This window comes from Echeneis naucrates, chromosome 11 (assembly GCF_900963305.1).
Source record: "Echeneis naucrates chromosome 11, fEcheNa1.1, whole genome shotgun sequence".
Lineage (NCBI taxonomy): Eukaryota > Metazoa > Chordata > Actinopteri > Carangiformes > Echeneidae > Echeneis > Echeneis naucrates.
Window position 1 is genome coordinate 7,098,929 of NC_042521.1, and position 11,149 is coordinate 7,110,077.

General features: G+C 39.6%; 1 protein-coding gene across 1 annotated transcript; it reads left to right on the forward strand.

Annotated features, from left to right (window-relative positions):
- Window positions 1-8,758: 8,758 nt before the first annotated feature.
- LOC115051423 (CD59 glycoprotein-like) lies at window positions 8,759-10,291 on the forward strand. The gene is made up of 3 exons (XM_029514816.1): window positions 8,759-8,813; window positions 9,654-9,758; window positions 10,134-10,291. Exons 1-3 carry the CDS (start codon window positions 8,759-8,761, stop codon window positions 10,289-10,291), a joined length of 318 nt encoding a protein of 105 aa, XP_029370676.1.
- Window positions 10,292-11,149: the final 858 nt, after the last annotated feature.

The following is an 11,149-nucleotide window of genomic DNA, read 5'->3' on the forward strand; positions in this document are numbered from 1 at the left end:
AGTGCCAGGTGAGACTGAGATCGGGAAGCTGTTTTACGGATTCAGAGGTGAAATTGATCTGAAATTGTGTTTTGTTTTGTTTTTTTGTCAGTGCCAAGCAATCTTTAACATGACTTTCTTGTGTTGTTTTGTGGCAGCTATTCATGGTTTGGATTGGGACCTACAACTTTGTGGTCATAATTTGTGACCTGTTTCAGTATGACAGTGGGTCCATGTAACGAAACAGGATCACAAAGACATCCGTTCTTTCAGACTGACTTGCCCGCCAACATTTCTAACGCCAACTCCAGCCACAGTGTCAGTAAACTGGAGCATCCTCTGTGAGTGAGGCCTTCTTAGCCAACATCAGCGTTGGACCTCCCTCAGGCTGTTCTGGATGAGTGAGAGATCCCTGAAATCAGGAAGCTGGCCTGCCCAGAGTGTTGAAAACTGCTGTGCGGGAAGATTGCATACAACAGTTCCATAAGTTGGTAATATCCTGATGTCCACACACTGGCAGCCATTTTGTTTGTGCGTCAGCTGTAACATTTAAAGCAGTTATGTGTTTTAGGCCTCTGATTTCATCCACTTTGATGAATCATAATTACATAAACTCACATTCAGACCTGTTATTCTTTTTAGGGATATTCAGACAAGTCTTGTTGGACCATAAATCAATAGCAGCAGGGGAAAAAAAGGGCAGCCGAGCTGTTTAACCTCTCACCACAATCAGCAAAAATGCATTTAACATAATGTATTCTTAGTGATTATTAAACTGTCATCACTGATTGTTATTTGTTGTGGAAGCTAACGGTGTGAGGCTCACATCATCTCAAAGTGCTTTTGTGTTTTTCAGACAGACAAACAAACACACAGACAAATGATATGCTGTGAATCGTGACAGCCTGACATTAAACCCTGTGGTCCTGAGACAGGTAATGAACGAGTGGGTTCGCACTCAGTCTGCACCTTTCAGGCATGAAAGCCCTTTCATGTGAGATGAAAACCTCCTGAAAATCAATAAGTCACAAAATTGCTTTACAAACTTCCCCATCTTTTTTTGTTCTTTTCTTTACTTCATGAAGTCCATGGAACTAAAAGGTAACCATAAAAATCTAAGTACATGTCTCATATATTTATTTAGTTTAATTTTGGGCTGGCAAGAATCGAAGCAGAAAAATAAACGCTTTAGCATTAAAACCTCATAGTCTAATGTTAACTTGAGGGTTGAAGTTGAAGCCTATTACTAAACCACAGAGACACTGACTCAGTATTTTGACTGACAGTTCTTGTAAAAGAACAGCTATATCAAGGACAGGAAAGGATGTAGTTTCACAGCCTGAGAAAAATACATTCTCTGTATTTCCTTATCAATCAGACTGGATTATAGATCCAACTGGGGGGGTTAGGGGTTGTTTTAATTTAACTTTAATTTAACTTTATCTTTTAACTTTTCTGTATCTAAGCTGTTAGGTGGTAACACTTTCTCTGCAACACAAAGTGCCTTATTTAATAACATGAATGACTTTTGTAAGACAGCAGTGCAGCACAGTTGATGTCAAGCGATGGCGGACACATATTCATCTTCTGGAGCAAAAGCAGTAGCTCCCTCTGCCAACACACAAACTCCCGATGTGTTCATATATGACCCACTAGATGGTGCAGTTGCTTTGTGCAATATCAGAACTCTTAACATATCTGAGTGGTTCAGTCTGGTGAAACGTTCATTTGCTGATGAGCTCCAGCTCCAGTTTCATAAAAAAACAAAACAAAAAAACAAACAAACAAACAAACAAACAAACAAAAAACAGTGTTGGCTTAAGTGCAATTAAATCTGTTGGAAATATTGCAGTATTACAAATATTATTTTCTGAAAGGGCAGAAGGAAAGTACTGTTGACAGAACTAAACAGACTACTCCAACCACACACACACACACACATAATATTACAGGACATTGTGAAGCGCGTTTGTGGGGTCATTTTTCCTCTCTCAGGTCTTTGGTCATTTAACCGTGTGATGACAAATGCTAGTATCTCTCCTAAACCTTCTGTTCAGCTCTTTAGCCTCGCCAAAGTTGTTTTTCTTGCCAAGCGTCACTCTATTGTTGTCAAAATTTGTCTGAACACGAGTGACAAAGGCAGTTCACCTCGCTGGGGTTTGGATAAAACAAGATCTCAGGAAAAAGGGAAACTATGTGTTGTGTGATGAAGCTTATAATTGCCTCTTGAAACACATCAGCCCGTAGCTGTTGTTAGTGTGTTGTTGTGTTGTTTGTACTTTGGGGTAGGTGAGCTGCACAGATCCTGAGGTTTTCTGCTGCTGCTTCAGGCCTGAAACATGAAACATGCTGACATCACATCAACAGTGACTCACTGTCAGTCGTGGGAATCACTGAAGAGAAGAAAGATTGAGTTGATTGCTTTCACGCCACTTCACACACACAAGAACAGACAGCAGCACACACACACACACACATACACTCTCTTATGGCATGGGACTCTGGACATCTGCCCCTGATGCGCACACACATATCCACAAACACAAGCATGGCGACTCCTGGTCTGCTAATCCCTGAGACAAACACACACTGTCCACTGACCTGTTTTTACACCCCCTGCTGTCATGTCACTCTGTGTTATGTTGTCTGTCAGGCAAACCTGTAGATGTTCTCAACACACACATTCATCAAGTCTCTCTCACACACACACGTGTACACACGTGCTTATTAAATATGATTGATGATTGATTGTGTGCACACTGTACAGACACGTGCAAATCTGTTTACAGTGTTTCAGTTCAAACAGAGCTGATGCTTTCAGGAGGACTCATTTGTTTTAACTGGCAGCCATGACACTAAGATAAAATAAAGTAGCTTATACATTTCAAAATAAAGCAAAAATTCAGAAACGTTTTAAGGTTTTGAGAACAGCAGAGGTGTTAAGCAATGACACTGCTGCTCTTTTGGAAACTTAGTTTCGACATGTTAAACTCTGAATCACCACAGATTCTCCTCTCCCCCCGTCTCACACACACTCACTGCCTGGACACAGACCCGCTTTCTTTCAGAAGCTGATGTTTCCATTACAAAAATAAAAGCATGACAGCTAATCCAGTTATATGTACCCCGGACAACATACACACCCACACGCACAAAAACACACACCCGAATGCATATTATGCACACATGCACACCCATACACGCACACACACGCTCCTATACAGACACATACGGACACACAAACTACTGGAATACAAGAAAGGAAGTTCAGAGACACACATACTGCAACTATGGATACACAAAGAAATGTACAACTGCAGAAAAACATGGGGTGCATACACACACGTATACTCAAACTCACAAACAGGGGCATGTGATTGAAGCAGGACCTCCTGGTGAGGAAAAGTCAAACAGAGCTTTGTGGAGCCCTGGAATAAATACCAAACACTGGTAATCCAAACACACACACACACCACACTTGTGCATACCCACATGCACATACATGAAAGAACTATGAATGGCAGAACACAATTTGTACAACAAAACCAAGACATATCACACACACACACACACACACACACACACACACACACACACACACACACACACACACACACACACACACACTAATCTTTCCCACACAGCTGCACATCTTTCCAATGGAGTGATAACATGGAGAAGAACACTTTAAAAATGTCTGCCGTTTGTGTAACATCTACAATACTTAGTGTTGAAGTCCTCAGTAGGAGGGATGATGAAGAGGAAGATGTATATTAACCTCAAATAGATGAGCAATCATGGAGGAAGTGAAGGGGGCCAGTGAAGGGCTGAAGAATCATCGAATGTAAGTGCAGAAGATCTGCGAGAGAGAGAGCAGATATGTCCTACATGCATGGACACTCAGGTCACTGAGATAATTATGCTACCTATGGCACGCTCTCTCTCTCTCTCTCTGTCTTTGTCAATCCCATAGAGTTATTAATTTGCTCTATTAACCCTCACAAGCCCGATCACAAGATCACAAGTTATTTCTCTAGACAAATGATAAAAAAAACATAGTTTTCTCTCACACACACACACACACACACACACACACACACACACACGCACACACACACATTGCTATGACTGTTGTTCATCTATGTGAAGCTTAATTGGCATTTCGGTGCTCTTTGGTGCTCATTGATTGAGTTAATTACATCTTTAATGAGAACACTATTTCTTCCTATATCTAATTAAAGGGTAGTTACACCACTTAATTGTGAGTGTCCTGAAAATGACCGGACAAGTTGAAAACTGCTGTCCTGTGGGATCTGAGTGAATGTCCTTACTCTCTCAGCGTACGGGGACATCTGCGTCACACATGCCGGTGTGTGTATGCACGCATACTGAAGTAGGACATCCCAGGTAATTTGACCTTGGGACTTTCAAGGAGAGACTCCAATGTTCACTTTGTTTGAACTGTTTTAGAGAGCTCTGATTCACCTGTATGATTATTTTACTGTAGTTACACTTAAACACACAGAATGCAAAACAAAAGGATGAACAAGTGTAAAGTGTATTTTGTACATAAACAGTTTACGAAGAATATAATAAACATGGTACAAGTCGACTATGCAAGCCTGCAATAAACAGTGTAGAATCATAATATAAAACCCAATCAGCCCTATGACCGGTTCAGTGCCAGAAAAAATAAAATAACCTTTTGCCCTCTCACTCTAAGTGTTTGTTCTGAGGGGAGAAGCTCGGCCTCACAATGCAATACTTTTACTTAGCTTACTGAAGCCGCCTACTGGACACTTTAAGGAGTTATATTGCCCAGAGTTGACTGTCAACAGGTTGCTCATAGTAATGATAGAAAATGTTAAAGTTTTATTTAAGAATTCCAGAAACCTCTGTGCATACTTTCTGCTCATCAGACAAACACAGTTAGCAACTAGGTTCCCAAGACAATGTTGTGTTTAGCGGCTAAAGAGCTACACGTTTGCCTCAGGAGTTGGTGAAACTGTTTGGATAGAAGTTCAACCAATGTAAAGGTGGAAAAATACCATGTTCAGTTACAAAATGCATAAATAAATGAGAAAATAATCCATAAAATCATGCACGACTCAAACGAGATGTACGCTGTTGCTGATTCAGTGACGACGTATTGCTGATTCATGATCTATAGTATTTTTAATTCAACTTTGCTGCTGCATCATTTATCCAAAATCTTCTGACCGCCCACATCAACACAAGATATTATCATCACTCCCCATGAGATAGGGAGGATACACTTGAACACGTGTGTTTCATTCCCTGGATGGACGGAATAGATTTTGTTCAATTGGTGCACAATTCAGCATGTAGTTCGTGCAAATCTGCACGCATTTAGAATTTAGCATGGGACCTCTTCATTAAGAGATTCTCATAGATCATCTGACTGGAAAAAAATACTTCACAATACACAATACTTCACAACCTGTGTGTGCCCATACAGGGAATGATTTCTTGATTCATTCCTCCAGCAGACACACACAAGCACACAGACCTTGGTCAAATGTTAATGATTTATTCATTCATGATTTTAAATCTCAAGGTGGTGAAACCTCGCAGATGAACAGATTACTGTGTGAAACTGTGTGAGAAAGAGAGAAAGGGAGGGAGAGACAGAACAAATGACAAAGAGACAGAGAGAGAAAGAGAATAAAAAAAATCTGTTAAAAATAATAACCATGTCATGGCCTGATTGGTGTGGTTTTCCCATATTTAACTCAGTGGACTGGGAAATGAGAGAGCGATAGAGAGAAAGGGTGGAAGATTGAAGGAGAGAAAGGAGAAAGGAGAGAGGAGGAGGAGATATAAAAGGAGTAAAGAAAAATTAAACAAGACAAAGGCTCAATGACAGAAGGACAAGATGAGAAAAAAAGGAAAGGGGAAAAGAACGAAAAAGAGTGACTCGAACAGGAAACCAAAGGGAACGTGTGTTGGGAATAGAAGAGAGAGAGAAGAGAGCAAGAGGGAAATGACAGTTTGAGGTTAATTCCATTTGTTTCATCCCCCGAACGTGCAGCCAGTCAATCATATTGAAACTGCACTGATCTGTAAAATAGTCCGTCGAAACTGTCAGATCATTTACACAGGTCATCCCCAGTGAACCTGCAGCGAGTGCCCACGATGACACACACTGTTCGACCACACAACGACGAACAAGATCGTCACCAAATAATGGTGGAGCAGCCGAACACATGTTGGGGAATCCAGGCTGCTGAGATGTGAGTGCTGCAGAAGTACAAAGAAAACTCCAGAAACAAATGAAAGAGCTGGTTTGCCTCATTACACCAGCCTTTAGCTCGGCCTCAGACGGGAAGTAATGAGCAGCAGGACAGCCCATCATTAACCTAAATAACTGCAATGGCAAAGGAAAGTCATGTTTAAACGTCTGGGTGAAAGTTTGGGGAGTCTCCTTTACCCTTTGGAAAAATAGTATACAATCAAATGATCTGCTGGCTTCCCCCACCTAAAATTATTCTTTATCATTTATTTTTATTAATTGTAGATCCATGAAAGCACAACTAAGGTTTTATTACTCTCAACTTTTACAAGTTGAAATATGATCTCATCCACTATACATTAAAATGATGTTTGAAGCACTGAAGCCAAATGGATTCAGAAGGATGGTAAAGAAAATAGGTACAGTCGGAGAAGCGCTTCCATCTGACTCAGAAACTCACAGTGACCTGCAGAGACCAAAGAAGACTTCACATGAATTCAGGATTATGAAACTCATAACGATGTTAATCGTAAAGCACAGCATGAATCTGTTCATCTCAAACTGTGATGTTGTGAATTTGGTTTTCTGAATTTGAGGATCTGGCTCATCCTGATTCAAACCTCTGGCCCACAAGTCTTAGATCCTGAACTACGGTATCGCAGTCATTGTCGTCAGCGTAAAGGCTTGTTGTCTTTATTCTGAGGACTGTGAACTTTCATCTGTTGCCATCTTTTATCTTTATTTTTTAATTTATCTTCTCAACATTTATTTCAGTCATCATGATTAATTCTTTTGGTTGCATTTACTTTTATGTTATTTCTCAAATATTTTGATGTTTTTTTTTTTTTTAGTTTCTAGTGTTTTCGCTTGCATTTTAAAAATGTGTTTACAAAATTGAGGCTGATCACCAACCAACTCAGAATATTTAGCAGAATAAATTCATAAATTCATCAGAAAATTCCCTCTTTGAATTAAAAGAAGATATCACCAGATCTTTCATCTATAATTGTTAGTTTATTTTCACCAGTTCAAATAAAAACTATTCGTATTTCTGCTGGCACGGCAGCATGCTGCAGTAGTTAGTGCTGTTAGCCCCACAACAAGAAGGTCATGGGTTTGGTTCCTAAGAAATCATGATGCACACACACAGAGACACACACGTGATCTCTGAGGCAAGTAAAGCATAAACATCTTTTGCCCATGTTGTGTTTTCAGCTTCATTTTAAAGTTTGATGTTTGTTTTTCTTCCTGCTGCCGATGAACTACAGTATATATTTATGTATTAATTTAGGATTTACGCTGAGAAATTTCAGCCTCTGAGCTGAAATTCGGTGACTCTCCTCCTCCTTCGGTGGCTAAAAATATTACAGTACACTTAGCTGAATTTTGGGGTGAATCCTGCAGGATAGCTGATGACGTGTACCGCAAAGCTTGTGTTGAAATTAGTTTTCTGACTTTCTTTAATGTGATTCATCATTTTTTCCCCCTTATTTTCTTAAATTCATAGCAGCTTCCTGTCCTACATTTCTCCTAGTCCAGTCCTCATCCTTTTTTCATTTCCCCTGTTTGTGCCTCCATTTGTCTCCCTGTTGTTACATAATCTATGGTTAAACATCTACAATAAGATTAGCGTGGGTTTTTCTTTTTTGCTTTTTGTCCTCAACTTTTTATGAGATTGGCAATCTTTTAGTCTCACAGTGTAATGTTTTGATCGTTTTAGTGCCTGTTCTTGATCGTCACCCTTCCTGGAAGACAGTTTGTTGATCTTTATTGAGCGAAATGACCTTTGTGAGGCGGGGAGGGCAGTGCTACTCCCCAGTGAGTGAATATGGGGGGAACGAAGGACAGACAGGACGTCTATGTTTTTATCTACAGGCTGAGTGATCATAACTGATATGTGATCGGTCTCTGCCATTCTCTCTGTTGACTGCTGAGTCACCTGTACACTTCTAAATTATTTGATTCAAAGAACACGTGGATTTTCATTTGAAATGCAGATTAAAAAAAATAATCCTGCCAGAATCTGCCATTCAATCTATCCTTCTCTGTTACACAGACATTGTATTGACCAATTTGTTTTGATCAAACCAAGATATAGACTCTGAACTCAAACAAATTTGATTTGTTTACTTTTTCTTTGAGCGTTGTTACAAAATCAATCTTCCTCATGAGCTGACAGTCATTTTTTCCACAGAGAGGTGAGTGATGAATTAGTCTGTGAATGTTAAGAATGTTTCTCTAGCTGTACTTACATTTTTCATCTTATTCAGTTCAGTTAATTTGTGGTTTTACATTATTAGTTAATGGAAGGATTGCCCAATTATTTCATTTATTTAACCAAGAGAGGTCCATGAAAGTGGATAAAGTTTCACAGGAATAAACCAGGCTGATTTTTCTGAAAAAGATGTGAAAACTGTCTTTTATTTATTTGCTGTGTGAATTTTCTTTGTCCCATTTACTCTTTACCATTCATGAGAAATTATGTTTTTGCTTTGATTTTCAGACGCGACCGTGTTTTTAGTCACCATGAGGACCTCTGTGGTCTTATGCCTAGCTGTCAGCTGTGCCATGTTTGGATTTGGTAAGAAAAAATAGAAGCGGAGGAAGAAACTCTTTCATTAATGCTAAATCTTTTTTTCTTTTTTCCCCCCTAACCCTGAAAAATGCAGCCAAGTCGGGCTAAGTCAGAGAGATTAGATGTTTCGCAAAGAGGACACATAACTGCCTGAAGGAATGTTTTGGCAGATCAGTGTGTAGTTTGTATGTGTTGATGCTGTGTCATGTGTTTCCAGAGTCACTGTTAAATATTCAAGAAAGACTGTTACATTTAGTGCAAAAAATGGAAAAACATTCAACATTTGATTTCATAGACCAGGCTACGTATACACCGATATAGATAAATGTATTAATAAACATAGTTTTTGAGTATATGTATTTATATATGCACGCTCAGTTTTCATATTTCCACGTGTGTTATTAGCAGTGGTTGGCAAAAGTTTGATATTTCGGGAAATGAATTTGTTCAGAGAGAGAGAGAGGGAGAAATGAAGAGCCATATCACTCTCATGTCTGCACAGTCCAGCTGGTTAGCTGCACATAAAAACTGCAAACAGGAGAATACAAGTAACACAGTTCACCTGCAAGAAGACACAACAAGAAATCACTATGCTTGGCCCAGAAATAGCACATAAGCACATAGCCCATAATAAAACACTGAATTCTTTTCTTTTCGTATGCTTTAAACAAATAGAGATCTAAGCGCTTTAGAGGTGCTTGCAGGTAGACAAGCTGCTTTTACCTCATTCTATTCTCTCAACCTGCCCGTCATTATTATCTGTGGTTTGAGACGACGGGAGGGGAGTTTATGTTCATGACCAATATTGGGATCATAACGTCATCCAGGTGATATCTGCCTCCTCAGGCCTCTCTCTGGAGTGTTACTCCTGCCCTGAGGGCTCCACCAACTGTGAAATCAAACAGGTGTGTGGCCCAGAGGAAGACAGCTGCCTCAAACTCACCAAAAATGGTAAGTGTAGTGAAGGAAGTAAAATGAAGTAATAGTTCAAAAAGAAACATCACCATGGGAAGATTCAAATGACTGGATGAAGTGTGATAACACTTACTGAAGCTTTATGAAAATATGCTGTCATCTAATCCTCCATTAGTTGTTATACTGACCGGTCAAACGTGGTCAAACAGACAGGACTGATCAGGACGTATCTGTGAAGTCGCTGTGTTTTGCTTGTCTTCGTATTGTTTTTTTATGCTCTCATGGCCGCAGTATATTACACATAAAGTACAGGTGCTGTATGAAGGATAGGTACAACTTGGAGGTTATTTTTAGACCCGTATTTCAGATCCACAAAACTCATGCTGTGCTTCTCACTCTGTCTCCATTCAGAAATTACCTACACCCGATGCCAGAGGTATACAGACTGTAATGCCAGAACGATTGCTGTCCAATTCCCCATCCACAAATTCACTTTCAACTGCTGTCAGTCTGACCTCTGCAATGGCAAGAAAAAGTTGTTGGACTTTTTCAGCGATTTGTTTCATTGAATAGAAAGAAGAGAGGAAAGACAACAACAACCCTCCTAAAAAAAACAGCTAAATTTAGTTGGTTGTTGCGCTTGAATGGTGCCCTCTTGTTCATGCAACCATAAAGTCTTATCCTAATAAAACATGCACACTTTTCTTTGGTCTGACACTTTGGTCAATTACTCTTTTGAGATTCTTTATGTGTCTTTAAAAGGAACCATTTACTTTGAATTTCTGGTGCAGGATCTGGAAAACAACACTAAATTACACTGGACTGAAATAATGCCAGTGATACAGAGAAGGAGCGAGAGATCAGCTGTTCCATTCATCTGTTGTAAACATTTTACATTTAACCTGCAAACGGTTATAACAAATCAGATCCATTAAATACAGTAAAATGGATAAAGCTTTACTTTGCCTGCTTATAAATGTTTTACTGGCATGAATAAGCACATGAAGCTTTATTTCAGATTTTATTTTGGTTTTTCAAGGCTGCTATGAGCTAATGTGATTAGACTCACCATTTCCAGTGAGTCCATTTTTCATGCATCTGCAGGATCAATGACGACACATAAAATTTAAGTGAGAAAAAAATATCTTTTGAAGATAAAATATGTTCCTGTCACCCAGATCACATGTGAAAAGGTTGAGAGGGAGAGACAAAGGAGAAACAACAGAGATGGGTCAACACAATGGTGCTCTTTGTGGCTCAATAGGCTGAAGCACAAACCAACCAAGAGCGTGTGATGGCTGGATTGAAACCTGTGATTTCAAAAGCCCTTAATAAGAGCCTTAAACCCGCTGAAGCGCAACAACAAGAGCCTGAAAACAGTCTGAAGAACAACATCAAAGTCCAGGACTGTATAAGTGTCTGCTGCA